At 47.1% G+C, this 16431-nt stretch overlaps 1 protein-coding gene across 3 annotated transcripts in view; it reads left to right on the forward strand.

The window, feature by feature from the left end:
* Nucleotides 1–16431, forward strand: part of LOC133357508 (calcitonin gene-related peptide type 1 receptor-like) — a 151093-nt gene that overhangs the window by 127795 nt on the left and 6867 nt on the right. For all 3 annotated transcript variants that reach the window (XM_061575476.1, XM_061575484.1, XM_061575493.1), the window contains exons 11-12: nt 2987–3205; nt 7789–7830. In XM_061575476.1, coding sequence (XP_061431460.1) covers nt 2987–3205; nt 7789–7830 — 261 coding nt within the window. The remainder of the gene's footprint in view (nt 1–2986; nt 3206–7788; nt 7831–16431) is intronic.

The raw sequence follows: 16431 nt of genomic DNA on the forward strand, positions 1-16431 counted from the left end.
ATAAAACAAACAGTGTCTTCTGTCTATGGTGGGCATGGCCCATGGTGGACACTGCCCATGGTGGACCCCCTCGTGTAGCATTTACGTGCCACGCCAGGTGGTATTGACCCGGCGGATCCACCTTGGCTCATGGGCTGCAGTGTCGGGTTACGGCAGAGACACGGTCGAAACACGTGACCAGGCGCCATGGGGGGGGGGGGGGGGGGGGGAGGCCGCCATACCGTAGAGGCACCGTCTCTGTTGAATTCGCAAGGGCAGTGGGTGGTGGGGGTGGTCCTCGAAATGTATTCCAGGACCGCGAGACGTCAACCGCATTAGCCTGCGCCGCATGCACGAGAATACGACATGGACGCGCGTGCGCACGGGTCTCCAAATGCCACGATGCGTCGCACGGTTGTGGATAATTGACTGGCGAGATGTGTTTGCCGGAGAGGATATTACCTGTCAATCCTAGTCTTCGTGTTGTATTTCACTTTTTTTTCAATATACGTGTAAATAGACACCTGTGCGTTTTTTCACCGGTTATATCCCAAAAGTGCTATCAGCAGTCGGACAAAAAGTTAAGCCTTTTTGTCCGCTTTGGATGACACAATAAAGAGTGTCTGGCCTACGATGCAGAACACGCGATAATGGAAGTGGCCAAACGTTCTACTGTGCGAACCTGCGCCATCACCGCTCCCCAGGTATACGTGCGTGTTACCATGCTCAACGTGCATTGTGCAAAACACAGCAGGCCCATCAGTAAAAGACAGCTATATTTACTAGTTCTAGATTTGAAGCTTTCGTGACTGCAATGATTCATATTCTTAGGTTTTTTCGGTAAAGTCACATAGGTAAAAACATTATATAAACGCAGTGGTAACTCCTGCAATCTCTCATTTACTTGATACAGCTGTCGTGGCTGTGACGGTACCACCTGAAGACGGAAGCTTGTGTTGCCTCCGAAACGTCGTGATTTTTATTTTTATTTTATTTTACTTTTTAATGTTTTTACCTACGTGACTTTACCGAAAAAACCTAAGAATATTTATTAGTGTTATTATTACTAAACTCCACTGCAAATAACAGGGTATTAGAAAAACACTGGGGCTATGGACTTTTAAATCTAGATTGAAACTTATTTCTTAAGAAATTATATTGTGATTAGTTTGTTGTCCTTCCCCTGCACCCCCAATTATCACAGTTGACTATGTGCGGTGCGAAAGAAGTTTAACATACGTACATACATCTTAGGTCACTCTTGGAAATGGGACGCATCATGCTCTCTTAAGTTCTCTCCTAGGGAAACAAAACACATTTGGAACTTCAACTTAGTATCCGTCAAGGGTCATTTTACATAACCCACAAGACTTTGGTCGGTCCAGCGGATTGCTCTGCGCATATCCTGTGAAATATCTGTCGAATTAATTACCAAAATGGTACAATGCAGACCATCAACGTTCACACACACTTGAAACACCCGCTTCCGTTTGTAGACAACGCCGCGTTACACGTCGACGAGTCGAACGTTGACTCGTTAGCTGTTACATTTGATTTTTTATCGAGAATTAAATTCCGCACCTGAGTCTCCCTTGGACAAAGGGGGGACCGTGATCTCGGCGGTTTGTCACCTGGCTTAGGTACATGCTATAAAGGAGGGCCGTTGCCCATAACGTCACCCATTTTACACGCTATTTGTCCTTTTAAGGCGGGGTCATTGACGAATGTACTCAAATTGTGTTGCTGATGTTGTTTGTGCTCGTGCGCCACTGCCAATGCAGCAGCATCACCAAGTAATTAGCTTAAAGATTTGATGATGATGATAACTATGACAATGAGGATGATCGGATGGTCATCTACGGACACCCATAATGGTCCCCAGGCACGTAGTGTCAGGGGGTGGTGGGGGTTTCAGGGGTTAGAGCCCTCCCAAGTCACAACATTTACAATCTTGGCTCTCCAACACTCCGGTGTGCTGTACTAGTAACGAATTGGCACGTTCTGTTTGCGTGACAAACCTTACTAATTGGCTGTGTTGGGTGGTGGCGGGTTTAACGACACATTTATATATTTACGCGATCTAACCCAAAAACCTCTATTATGGACGAGCCTTAAGTGTGTATCGATTCACTGAACTACTGTATGTATCTTCTTGGTTCTAAAGTCACGTAGAAGGGAAATAATAAAATAATAAAAATAAAACATAATAAAATAATTCTCACGACGTTTCGGCCACAACGCAAGCAGCCGTCCTCATGTGAAGAACAGGTCTGTCGAAAAGACAGCGTCTGAATGAACACCACCAGGCTTGGCAGCGTATATTTAAGCTGGGTTGGAGGGGGAAGAGCGCCTTGACAAAGGAATTTGCATATCAATAGAAATTTAGAATATTTATGGGAAATGCAGATATGTATGTATGTGTGTATATTAAACTTCTTTCATATCGTACGTAGCCAACCACGCTAATCGGAGGTGTGGTGGAAGGACAACAAACAAAACACAATAAGCAGTCCTAGAGAACTGCGTTTTCACTCTGGATCATTTAATCTGGATCATTTAAAAGTGCACAGCTCCAGTGGCCTTTTAATTATCAGAAGGAAGAGCGTTCCAGACGGCCGCAGAAACGCAGATTAATATATTTACGCGATCTCACCCAAAAAAAAACTGTATTATGGATGATATTGGTCGCGTTAAACTGACTTGAGGCGCGCCTGCACAACAATTAAGCGATGGGCGTCACAGCAGCCATTCCTCAACGGCGGACAAACGCACGGATCGCACCGCCGTCATCATTACCCGTTCAGTTCAACGTTTGTTTACCGTTTGTTCAACATTGACCGCGTCGTGCCAACGCGTTCAACATATCCGACCCTATCCTGTCCCCCTGCCCTTTTAAACAAGGTCACGCATCACAGGGTTTGAAATTAACCTTCACCCCCCCCCCCCATTTCAACAACGCTCTCCTCTCCGACGCACCTGCCCCCCCCTCCTTCTGCCCGCCTCGCAGGTGAACCTGTTCTTCCTGCTGAACATCGTGCGCGTGCTGGTGACCAAGCTGAAAGACACGCACCGCGCCGAGTCGAACATGTACATGAAGGCGGTGCGCGCCACCCTCATCCTCGTGCCGCTGCTCGGCATCCAGTTCGTGCTCGTGCCCTGGAGGCCAGAGGGCCGCCTCGCCGGAGAGGTCTACGACTACCTGATGCACCTCGTCATGCACTACCAGGTAAACCTGATGCACCTCGTCGTGCACTACCAGGTAACCTGATGCACCTCGTCGTACACTACCAGGTAACCTGATGCACCTCGTCGTGCACTACCGGGTAACCTGATGCACCTTGTCGTGCACTACCAGGTAAACCTGATGCACCTCGTCGTGCACTACCGGGTAACCTGATGCACCTTGTCGTGCACTACCAGGTAAACCTGATGCACCTCGTCGTGCACTACCAGGTAACCTGATGCACCTCGTCATGCACTACCAGGTAACCTGACGCACCACGGCATGCACTACCAGGTAACCTGATGCACCTCGTCGTGCACTACCAGGTAACCTGATGCACCTCGTCGTGCACTACCAGGTAACCTGATGCACCTCGTCGTGCACTACCAGGTAACCTGATGCACCACGTCGTGCACTGCCAGGTAACCTGATGCACCTCGTCGTGCACTACCAGGTAACCTGATGCACCTCGTCGTGCACTACCAGGTAACCTGATGCACCTCGTCGTGCACTACCAGGTAACCTGATGTACCTCGTCGTGCACTAGCAGGTAACCTGATGCACCGAGGGAAACATTTAGCCTTCTCGGGACGCTATAAGTGATGGTTTTGTTATTTGCGTAATAATAACCACAATACACCGCTCGAGATAATTAATTTACATGTAGTTCTCTCGCCTGCCTTCCGGTAGTGTCAGGTATTTCTTCTTACCCCATGATGTGTCCTGGTTTTGCACCTCAGAGGTGGGAACACGAGCAGTACCCCGCATCCATCATCGAGAGCCCCGACACGTTCAGATGTAGATGTTTGTTTGTCCCCTGGGGACAAGCGAGAAGGAAAAAAAACACATCCCTTAGGCGGGACGATGGCCGAAGGTCAATAATCATGACGGAGTGGCATCCGGGGATGGAAACGCCTCCTCGGATCATGCCTATCGAGAAGATGGAGCGACGAGAATCAGCTCGTGTGGGGAGCGGTAGCGCGCTGCGCTATGAACCCGGCGACACGGGTTCGATTTTCGCTCACGGCCAAGACGAGTGACGATTATCTGAACCGGTCCCGGGCCTCCCCTAGGTCGACTCAGCCTCAAATGAGTACCTGGTGCGGTGTGTAAACATTGCCACTGGGGAGACAAAGGCGGGCGGGCGTGGTGCTGGCCACCCACCCCCTCGTGTACCGTTCCGGCCTTCATAGGTGCTCGCTAACAGCACTTGCCCCAACAGTCTGTTAAGGCTATACGGAGGATCTTTGTTGAACTTCTTTCGCACGGTACGCAGCAAACCGTGCTAATCGGAGGTGCCGGGGGGAAGGACAACGAACTAAAACATAAAAAGCAGTTCTCGAGAAATACTTTTTCAATCTATAAAAAAATGAAAGATGGTGGAAGCTTGGCGCGTGGGGGGTGGCGGGGGGGAAGTGCCTTCATCCAGCAGTGGATTGACCATGGCTGATGATATATAACACTGGAAAAGGATGGGCGTGTTTGGCTTGATGCTGTCAGTGTGGTGGGCGCTGTCGGGTTGTCTAGTGACGGTATCGGCAGCCGGTGACGCTCTTGGTTCGAGGTGTTAAAGGCATCGCTCACACGTGTTAATGACGGGCCAATAAGTCTTAACGAATTGTAGTACATTTCCTCGGCGTGAAGATAGTTTTAACGACTTATTGATCTCGTCCAGGCACACTGTGTGCAGTGCAGTGTGTTATATTTGCATTGTGGAAGCTTGTAAGTTTAAAGACCCAGAGGTGGGATCAATATTTTTAGTGGTACTTTTCAGAAAATTAGCTCTGCCGTGAGAATTAGGAATTCTCACCACCGTCTCAGCGCAATCAATGGGAATGAGAGATGATCAGACTTTAAAACATCATCTTCCAATAATTGTGATTTACATCCCCTTCATCATCATGAGACCTCCTTTGCCAGTACCAAAATATAATAATAGGGGTTTTCCCCTTTTTTTTCTGGCAACAAAACTGAAACCTTTTTTTACAAGGATTAATGTCTACATTAACCACAATACTTGCAGTCAAAATGCAAACAATAAACACACTATGATAATATATGCCTTGGTGTGGACCAATCAGTTTCAAGGACAATGCATATATTATCATAGTGTGTTTTTTTTTGCATTTTGACTGCAAGTATTGTGGTTAATGCAGTAACATGAATCCTTGTAAAAAAAAGGTTTCAGTTTTGTTGCCAGATAAAAGGGGAAAAACCCCTATTATTTTACATCCCCTTGTCAATACAATGCTGAACGAAGGCTTCCCATATCTCCGTCGGTCATGCCTGTTGCTTAACTATACTTCACCACACCGGTCAGTGCGGGTGATGGGTTGGCAGGTGGTGCCTGGGACCGGTTCACTCGCCGCTGACATGAGTCCTGGCCAGAAATCGAACCCAGGTCGCCGGGTTCACACTCTGCCAACCCCTCTCCACCCCACCGAGTTATAAAGAAGCTATGCAGTATTCTCCAACCAAAACCATTTGTAGGTCACAATTATAGTTGCTCCCGATAAGAATTTTAATTGCCATTTTCAAAGACATAGAGCGAACGCGTTTGTGAACTGTGCAACAGGTGGCGGCGTCTTCTCAGAGCCCTCTCGCGGAGCCGGCGATGATGATGATGTGGTGGTGACGCCTTATTGCTCTGCCTTATCACCTCGTGGGTGTGCTCTCGTTTGTCATTGTTGTTTTCCTCTCTGGCCAAATAAGACAGCACCGTTGAGCCTTTTGTGCTCGGGCTGGTTGATACTTCACGAGCCGAAAGGACGATTACGCCTGTGTGCGTAACCGCACCAAAAGCTTCTCGCCTGTGTACGAAAAGTTTGACACATGCTGCTGGCCTGCCCCGCTGTTATGGGCGATGGCCCATCGCGAGCATCGTGGATCACGTTTAGCGCGGTGCAGTGACGTTGTACCAGGGCGCCGCAGTGGGTGAGATGTTAACTCCCTCGCCTAGTATGCAGAAAGGTTCGTGAGTTCGATCCTGACCCTGATGCCTGCAGTATATTTGGAGTTTGCATGTTCTCTCTCCCCGTGGTCACGTGGATTTTTCTTCGTGTCCTTCGGTTTCTCCCTCCACTTGTAGAATCAACACTCGGTCCGAGTATCTGGCTGCTATAAATTTCCACGCGTTCAGCCACTTGGTTGAGCTATCATTTGTGGCCAGGTCGCTTCTGAAAAAGAGCTAGTCGGCCTTTCCTGGTAAAAAAAAAGTTGCTTAGTTTATAATTTTATAGAGTTCGTGAAGAAGGGACCCAGCACTGATTCAGATATAAGGAACGAAACAGATGGACTTTTCCACAAATCTGCCTATCGCCTGATTAAGCCAGTTGTTATTTCTGGTGAAACGTCGTACTCAGATTGTAAATGTTGTGGCTTGGCTCTCAAACACTCCGGTGTGCTGTACTAGTACACTACACTATACACTACACTATACACTACACTAGTGCTATACTAGTACACTACACTACACTCTACACTATACACTACTCTACACTAGTGCTGTACTAGTACACTACACTATACACTACACTATACACTACACTATACACTAGTGCTGTACTAGTAACGAATTGGCCACGTTCTGTTCATGTGACAAACCTTACTAGTTGGCTGTGTCGGGCGGTGGCCGGTTTAACAACATGTTTTCTATTTACGCGATCTAACCCAAAAAAAAACTGTATTATGGATGATATTAGTCGCAAAAGCCTACGCCTTAAACTGATTCAGATATCACTCGTCACTGATGTCAGCCAATGTCTGTGAACTGAATGCAGGTTACCCGGATTCGTAGTGCAGTGCGCCAAACCGCTGTGCCCCACTCTCCCCACCTATTAGGGTTGTGCTTCATCTGGATTTGAAGAAAAGAAATGGAGTTGTACGAGGGAAAATGTCAACATTTCTCACTCTCTCCGTGTGCTAAATAATGTATGCCTCACTATTAGTGTCCTTTTCACTGCTTAATATTAGGATGCACTTGCCATTCCTACATTATTCAGAGTTACAAGAAATTGCTTCAAGAGTGCCCTTTAAATGTCCACTTTATAATCTATAATTTATTTCATTTCAAATAACAAAACACTCTGTGGTGGGGAGCGGTGCCGCAGTGGTCAGCGCGCTACACTACGAGCCAGGCAACCTGAGCATGAATTCTTGGCCACGGCTGTAACACCCGGGGGTGAGTGATATATGGGGAAACTCCCTGCCTTCACAGATCTCCATTGACCAGCGTGGTGAAGTATAGTTAAACAAACCCCCAGGAATTACATGGCCTTGGAGAGATTTTCACTCGGAAATTGATCGACAAACAGGGCTCTAAATGACTATGTAAGATATCATTGCATGAACACAACCTGTTTTAAAAGCCAATGATGTTTTCTGCACAACATTGTTTGGAGCACAGATCCAGAGGAGATGAGCGGCTAAGATGGATTTGGTATGGGATTGATCATCACAGTGTGGCCTTATCTTCCAAGTTAAGTTGCGAGCATGTCCAGGTGATGAAAAAAGTTGGCATGGTGTTGGATGAATGACTTGGAGCGCTGTTAAAACATTTCCCCCTCCCACCCCCCTTCCCTTTCTAGGGTCTTCTGGTGGCTACTATATTTTGCTTCTTCAACGGAGAGGTAATGCTTTATCTTTTTGAAGTGTCCTTTTGAGTGCATTTGATCTACTGTGAGATAGAAAAAATTATTTCGAATATCCTCGTGCACAATGTATTTCGCAAATGGCCTTGAAGTGCTCTTTTATGTTAACAGATTTGTTGAGAACGGAGAACACACACGCTTTTGGGATTACATTCACAGCTTGAATTATAACAGTGTAGCACCTACTCTTACGGTGATCCTGGGGGAGAAAGTGTGGATATCAGAGCCTCCCCTTGCGTACGATAATGGCCTAGGTTTAACCTCGGCGGAATTTTGTTTTAAATGTGTTCGTCTGTAGCTTTATAAAATATTTCAAAGCTGCTCATTATTTCTCTATTCGTGTGCGTACGCCTGAGTGGGTTTGCTATTTCCATACGTCTCTATATATCTGTCTTCAGAATCAAAGATTTTTTTTACTGAAGTTCGCCGATTTTATTTTTCGAGCAGATTTAATGTTTCAGGATGATTTGGCATGCGTTTAAGTCCAGCATTGCATAATTTAGCAAAAGTTAGGTTTATTTAACCGGCAGATAAAGATTCCCCTCTGTGGCTTCTGGCAGACTGTTGGGGTGGTAAGTGCTGTTTGTGAACGCCAATTAAGGCCAACAAGTCGCACGAGGGTGCGGTGTGGCCAACTCTGACCTCGGCTAGACCCAGGACCGGTTCTGACACGACTCGCCACTGATGTTAGCCGCGGCCGAAATCTATCCCAGGTTGCTGGGTTCGTAGCACAGGCCGCTAAACTACTGCGCCATCACTCTGCACAGGCGAGAGGTTGAAACCCATTGAGGCAAAACAAAACTGCAGCATTACTGAGACGGACAGCTGCTAACTTTGCCCAAATAAAAAAAGGGCAAATTGTTACATTAAATTTATGATATCACGATAATCATCGTCATCATGAAGCTATGGTCTATCCCCTGTCGGTGAAGCCCTCCCCTTTCTGCCGCTATCCCTCGGCCAAGCGTTGCCGCAGTTTATCTCACTCCTACGCATGAGCGTAGCTCATTCTAGCGTGTACAACATTCTCTTGCACGTCTCGTCACGGGGTACTGCGAGATCCAACCATGTCCATGCAGTGCTCGCCGATTTGCATTGGCTTCCGGTTGCCGAATGGATACATTGTAAGGTCGCACACATTACACACGAAGTGCTTGCCACGAATTAACCACAATACCTCGATGATCTCGTCAAGGAGCATAAACGATCACGCGAACTCCGGTCATCTTTGCAGTGAATTTTGGGCCGCCATTGAACAAAGACGGTCACTGCATCACGCACTTTCATATGCGCTTCTGCGGCCGTCTGGAACGTTCTTCATTCCGATATTAGGAAGCCACTGGAGCTATGCACTTGTAAATCGAGATTTTAGATGTCTGCTTGGAAATGTTTTATTTTTTTCCTTTTACAGCCATTCTCTCACTAGACTAGTCTATCAGCCATCATCCTTTCGGGAGATGCAATCCCACTCAATGCATTGTCTCTGATGTGTTTACTTCCTGATCCATGGGTTCCTCTTTGTACCTCTAATTGTAATTGCATCTCTCCACAATTCTTTGGAGACTTTTCTTCCATTGTCCTTGCTGGTACCCCATGTTTCTGATCCATATGTCATGGCTGGCAATATGCACTGATTGAAAGCTTGTCTTCTTCGTCTTGATTCAGATCTGCCTTCAATACTAATACAGCGTGCTTCAAAAAAATTATAACACTTGATAATTGGTTTTTTACCCTTTTATCTGGCAACAAAACTGACACCTTTTTTACGAGGAGTCATGTTTGCATAGACCACAATACCTGCAGTCATAATGCAAACAAAAAACATAACTCTGATAATGTATGCACTGTCCTTGACGTTGATTGATCCACACCCGAGACAGCTCTCCTCAGAGCCTAGTCTCACATGGGCCGGACCAGACGACGCTAAAAGGCGCACAACTCAAAGACAATGCACCATCAGAGTATGAGAGCTCGGGGTAAGCATTTACACCATTGGTACCTCATTTGCCAGTAAAAAATGATAATTGGTTTTTTTACCCTTTTATCTGGCAACAAAACTGACACCTTTTTTACGAGGAGTCATGATAACACTTATATGGGACTTTCGTTTTTAATGGAAAAAAACCGGATAATACACTGTAACATGATAAAAATTTAATGTTAATAGCTTCAACAACTCAAAGAGTCTCCACTTGTTCGCCATCATTGTCAACACGTGCATGGAATCTTCTCCAGGTGGTCTCCAGAGCCCGGAGGCACAATTATTGTGGTATTGTTGCAAATTCTCAGAAGTATTAACATTTTTTTTAAGCACACCCTGTATTATATTGTTTTTCCGTTTGTTACCCCTTCGCAAACATTGTTTGTCTCCGATGTGCTTTCTGGTTGTACCGCGTGTTGTTCGGCTGCACACCCGACGTTTCACCGCACGTCCTAGGAGCTGCATCATTCAGTTCCTGACGAGGCACGCGACAAAAACGTCGGTCAACCTCGCGCGGACCAACATGTTGTAGCGCAACCGCGAAAACTCGTCGCAGGGGCTGTACGGCACGATCGCGAAAAACCTATGGAGTCACGATGATATGTTTAAATTAACAAATCAGTTGAGAGTGGAGATAGTATTTTTCTTTAATCAGTGATTCTTCCGCTGTAGAGCCAAGTGCCCCATCGCACGAACAATACAACCAGCCCTTCCTGCAGCACACCAGGGTGAATGTGGGATGCTGCTGCTGCCTGTTATCCTCAACGACATCCATTTACGTGGCCTGGCTCTTCTTATAATGAGGTCAAGTTGCAAAAAAAAATTACGCTATAAAAATGATGGGCTTTTAGAATCACTGAACCATCAAACTAGCTTCTTTCCCCCCCCCCCTCACCCTTCTTATTACAGACAATTATTCGCTCGCCAAGATTTCATTTTCATTCGCCAGTGATATCCTAACTTCTACCACGGATGTGCGCGTCCATGTGTCCGCGTGTGAGGGTTGTTCAGTGATCTGCGCAATGTGCTATGTTATACTCTTAGTTCTTTCGGTAAAGTCACGTAGGTAAAAAATGAAATTAAAATTAATAAAAATAAAATAATAAAAATCACGACGTTTCGGAGGCAACACAAGTCTCCGTCATCAGGTGGGACCGTCACAGCCAGATTTGCTGTATCAAGTGACTTGACCTCATTATCTTCACTTGATACAGCACATTTGGCTGTGACGGTCCCACCTGATGACGGAGACTTGTGTTGCCTCCGAAACGTCGTGATTTTTATTATTTTATTTTTGTTAATTTTAATTTCATTTTTTACCTACGTGACTTTACCGAAAAAACTAAGAGTATGAATCATTGCAGTCACGAAAGCTTCAAATCTAGAATGTGCTACGTTCCCAGAGACCCGCCTTGTTGGTTCCTGAACACTGACATCATTGACAAATTTCGATTGCTGCCTGAAAATGCCTATGACCAAAATCACCAGGATTTTCGCCCGATCTCGTTAGATATAGGAATAAAAGCAGGCTTTAACCTGGACAGTGCTTGATTAGGTGACTCTCTCTGCGTAAAAAAAAACAGTTGTGGGCAGCCAAGAGCAGTGCAGAATAAAATTGTACTGTACTTTACTCCCAAATCTATGCTCCTCACCTGTGCCGACCCACGTGGCCAAGTTTGGTGAAATCAACACCACGACGCAAGCGCGGGGGTCGTGGGGAGGCCCTCACACGGCAGCGGATTGTTTACTCGACCGAAAAATGGGGCGGCTGGTACGACTGCGGGCGGGGGGGGGGGGGTAGAGACAAAATCAGACGAAGAATCAGAAAGAATCGGACAAAGGTAGCCAAGGCGTGGATGCTGACCAAGCCACCTTTCTGGCGTGCGACGCTGGCCTTAATAGGTGCTCGCCGATCACAGTTTATAAATAGGAGGAGGAGGAGGGGGGGGGCAGGTATGTTTGCCTTTGTGTGGGTGGCTAAACGAAAGGTACATTTGTGAAACCTGAGCGTTGCGCCACTTTCACGGGTTCCGTGTGGACAGCTCTCGTCTCTCTCCCACGCCACCCCCCCACCAGCCACTTGCCCGCGAGCGTCACTCCCTCTCCGTTTTTTTGTTTCGCATTCCTCAACGGCAAGTGCAGCCGAGGTGAATCGTCGTTCATTCTGTCATCCTAAGAGCACGGAAAGGTGTGCGACCCCCCCCCGCCCCCGCCCCCTCATCACAATGTGATGGCTCGCGAACGCCGCTGCTGGCGGAAGGGACTCCACTCCGATGAGCATGATTGGTTACTTATGGTGCGAAAGACGTTCCACACGCATACACTCCAGGGGCAGCTCTGGAGGGTATTTGGCCTGCTCTTCCGCGCTGACCCGAGGGAGTAACCCTCGTTTCATCCCACCGCATAACGCGACCTTCCGACCGACTCGGTTTGCGTTGTTGCAAATTTATTCTGCTGGGTGGACAGAAGCGGAGGGCATTTGAGAAGCTGGCAACGTTTATTTCAACTGCCGTGACTGGCAACCTCTGTACTGTATCGCCACGAATGTGCTAAACATTACACCATGGCAGCTTCCTACTCGGCTGTCTACAACAATATAATAATACTTGCATTTCTCTTTGGCCCATACCATGGCGAAACGTCTCGGAACGCAGTTTATTTGTTGGCCTGGGGGGAGGGGGGGGACCCCTTTCTAGGGAGCTTGTCCCTGTGCAGCACAAAGCGATTTCAGCACCGGGCTGTAATGTAGGCATTAGCCTTGCCAGTCGGGGGGAAATGATTGCTACGTGAAATCCCAATTAAGCAATTGGGTCATCTACCTTAAGGCCATTGATGCATTTGGGATGGGGTTTTTTTTTGTTGTATCGCGATTGTTACCAGCAATGATCACGAGCGATAGTTTCTTGTTTCAAAATTGTTGTTGCCCATATCTGGACACATTTAATTTGCAATTCTACCCTGAGTGGACAACCGGGGAATGGCCACTTCTAGTCACATCAGAGACAAAGGTCACACGGCTGATTACCCGAGGTTGTGTCCTCTGTAGACCAATCACTTACACCATTGGAACCTCCTTTGCCAGTAACAAAATATGAGAATTGGTTTTTTACCCTTTTATTTGGCAACAAAACTGACACCTTTTTTTACAAGGAGTCATGTTTGCATAGTGCGCCTTTTGGCGTCATCTGGTCCACCACCATGTGAGACTAGGCTCTAAGGAAAGCTGTCTCGGGTGTGGACCAATCAACTTCAAGGACAGTGCATACATTATCAGAGTTATGTTTTTTGTTTGCATTATGACAGCAGCTATTGTGATCTATGCAAACATGACTCCTCGTAAAAAAGGTGTCAGTTTTGTTGCCAGATAAAAGGGTAAAAAAACAATTCTCAGACCAATCACTGTTCATCGAAGGTAGTTTTAAACAATATGTTTTCATTCCTCTCGGACGTTTATATATATATATTTTTTATTGCACCACGTGCTGCTGAAGAAGCTCCCAAGCCCATGGAGCGAAACGTTGGACATCGTGCCCGACAGCACGCATTGCCACCCGAAAACGCGTTGGAGAGCCATTGCAGCACATTCGCAGGGATTTTTCCACTCTCACTTCATCGGCTAGACCATCGGGGGTCATCGGCAAAACCCGCAGCTCTTTAAAGACTGCTTTGTGACATTATTTATTAAGGACCACCGTGTCGCATTCGCCACGCGCATTGCTCCTCCTGAAATATTGAGTTTTATTACAGAATTCTAAGACGAAAAAAATGTCTCTTCTTGTTATTTTGCTTGCCGACCCGTGGGCTAGACACAACTCCCATCACTCATTTGACATTTCCTTAACAAGTTTCCATCGTTGCTCAAAATAAACGCCATTGCTCGTGACGACTGATGGCAACAATTTCCCCTGAAATTGCCCGAGTTGCTGTCCACTGTGTGGGGGGGGGGGGGTGTGTAGTATATGTGACAGTTCACATGATGGTGGGAGGTTCACATAGGGTATGGTCATGCACAGCAAGTTGGCACAGTAGGGGGGCACAGCTGGTGCATCTGCCAGTCATCTCAGTCAGTCAACCCATGGCACCTAGGGTCTGTCCCGTGACCTTCTGTCAGTGAGCCTTCGAGACTTCACGTGGCCTCAAAAGTGCACCTGGCCTGGCACAAGCGCTATCACCATCGCCTGGTGGCGGATGGCGAGCGCGTATTGGTATTGGTCCGTCCACTGGTTTGCTTGTGGCCACGAGCGATTCTAAATCTGCGTGCGTTTATCTGTTGTGTGGAATTTAGTGAACGCGTGCACTGGACACGTTGGTCTTCGACGTGCCCTGTTGGTGCTCTCCCTATCTCAACGTCCAAATATAAATGATTTAATAATTTGCCTTTGATGCTCGTTTGGCAATGCGGACAGTTTATTGTTTGGTCTCATGGGGGGGTGGGGGGGGGGTCACAATGAGCGCAAGATTTGTAACCACTGGGCCTCGTGTATCATGGCATTTAGACACACTTTCAGTGGGAGGGGGGGGCGGTATACACGTGTAAGGTGACCTCTAAGACTTTGTCCTACCCCTGTGGGCTGCTGTACCTCTGCCGATTGGAACTAGAATAAAAAATAAAGAGGGGACTCGGTCTTTGTTGACCTGGGCAACGTCCGAGCCGGTATTCTCCTTCTGTAGTCATCACGTGAATTGGATTCCTTTCGGCTTTTTTTCATCCACGGCAGAGGTCGCAACCGGGTACCCGATACCCGTAACCTACCCGATACTCGGCTACCCGTACCCGGCCGGGTACGGGTACGGGTAGGCCGTGAGTCACTGGTGAGTAACTGTTTGTCACTCATTTCGGGTAGGGTACGGGTAGGGAACGGGTACCCGTACCCTTACCCGGCCGGGTACGGGTACCCATTTGCCACCCTGGTGCGGCCGGGTACGGGTACGGGTAAGGAATCAAAACCCGTTTGCGACCTCTGATCCACGGCCATAAGTATCGGCGCCACCCTTTCGCCCAGCCCTCCTTTTTTACGTATCCAGGCTGGGGACTGCTTCAGGTATCCACTGGGTTGTGGACCCCCCGAGGCGGAGTTAGAAAGAGAGCGTTCAGCGCAGTAGTCCCTCGGTTAACAGTGACATCGGTTAATGGGTTTTCGGTGAACGTTTCGCCTACCCATAGGAACCCCATGGCTTCGACGAACGTCGAAATTTTGATCAACGGTACCTTTGCGTGATGCACGCGAACGCAAATTTCGACCAATCCGAGCACGCGTATAAGTGGGGCTGAGCCATGCCCTCAGCCAATCAGCGACGTAGATTTTTTAGCATTCCGACCTCGACTGGCTTTGTTTTATTTTTTGACTTAAAACTTTCGTGACTGCAGGAATTCATATTCTTTGGTTATAAAAAATAAAAACCACGATGTTTTTTTTGCTGATGACGACCCTTGTGTTGCGATCTAAACGTCGTGGTTTTTATTTAAATGTAAACGTAGTATTTTATTATTTTTATTTATTTATTTTTATTTTATATCTACATGACTTTACCGTAAGAACCAAAGAATATGGCTTTGTTTATATTATAATTTCTGTTTGGCAGTGGAAACGGCCCTCTTGCAGACTAATTTTTCAACTTACAAGTTCATTCGATTAGCAGTTATTAGGAAAATGGAAAAAAAATACGGACAATATTTTAATCACCTGGGTTCTCTACTTTGCTGCAGTTTCGATAATAATTTAAGATCGGAAATAATTTCCTGCCAGATTAAGCGCAGCATTAGTGTCTCTGCACTTTATTTACGTCCAGTAATGAAACGTAATTACGCTTATTCGATTTGTTCCTTACAGCGCGTGGCACAATTCCGTGGGTTTGTAAAAAAAAAAAAATGGAGCTATTATTTTCTTTTTTGCCAAATTGATTTTGTAACTCACCGTTAAGTGCTTTTGATTAACTGCAAACGTGCATTCATAGCTGTTCTCTATTGAAGCAGTTAGCTTAAACGAAGCACTTAGACTTGCTCAATGTAATGTGCTAACGTAGTTCTAATTTGGCAATATTTTGACACAAAGCGCTGGGCTGTGCAGTGACGAGCGGTAATTATTACGTCCTTGCGCAAGCCGGCGTCGAATGAAGTTGCGGTGGTTACAAAACTAATGTGCTTAATATTTGGCATGAAAATCAACAGTCTCGGATGACAAAAATAAAATCACTTGGGTCGCCGCAGCGCATTGTCCGGCACGACGCCTCACGGTTGGCTCTACGAGGCCGGAGGCCTTCTCTTCTCCGGGAATCTGTTCAGCTCCACGCAGCACGTCGGCTGTCGTGCCAAACAACGCGCTCCTCGGCCTACTCAATGCGCGTCCAAACCCTTCGGAGGTCTCTCGCGACCAGTAGCAACCCCTGCCGAGGGTCATCAACAGCTTCTTCATTCTGCCTCCTGTCGCCTCGGAAATATTCCCACTCGTAACCGTGCGACGAGCCGCATTGAGCTCGCGACGGAGCTCCCGAGCATACGGAGCGAACCGTCGGACATCGAACCGAGCGGCTCTTTGCGGGCAACCTGGAGAGCCGTTCGGCAACGACCAAACCGCCGACACCTCCTGGCTTTGACCGTC

Source organism: Lethenteron reissneri, chromosome 7, assembly GCF_015708825.2.
Source record: "Lethenteron reissneri isolate LAM-NWPU_2019-01 chromosome 7, ASM1570882v1, whole genome shotgun sequence".
NCBI classification, from domain to species: domain Eukaryota; kingdom Metazoa; phylum Chordata; class Hyperoartia; order Petromyzontiformes; family Petromyzontidae; genus Lethenteron; species Lethenteron reissneri.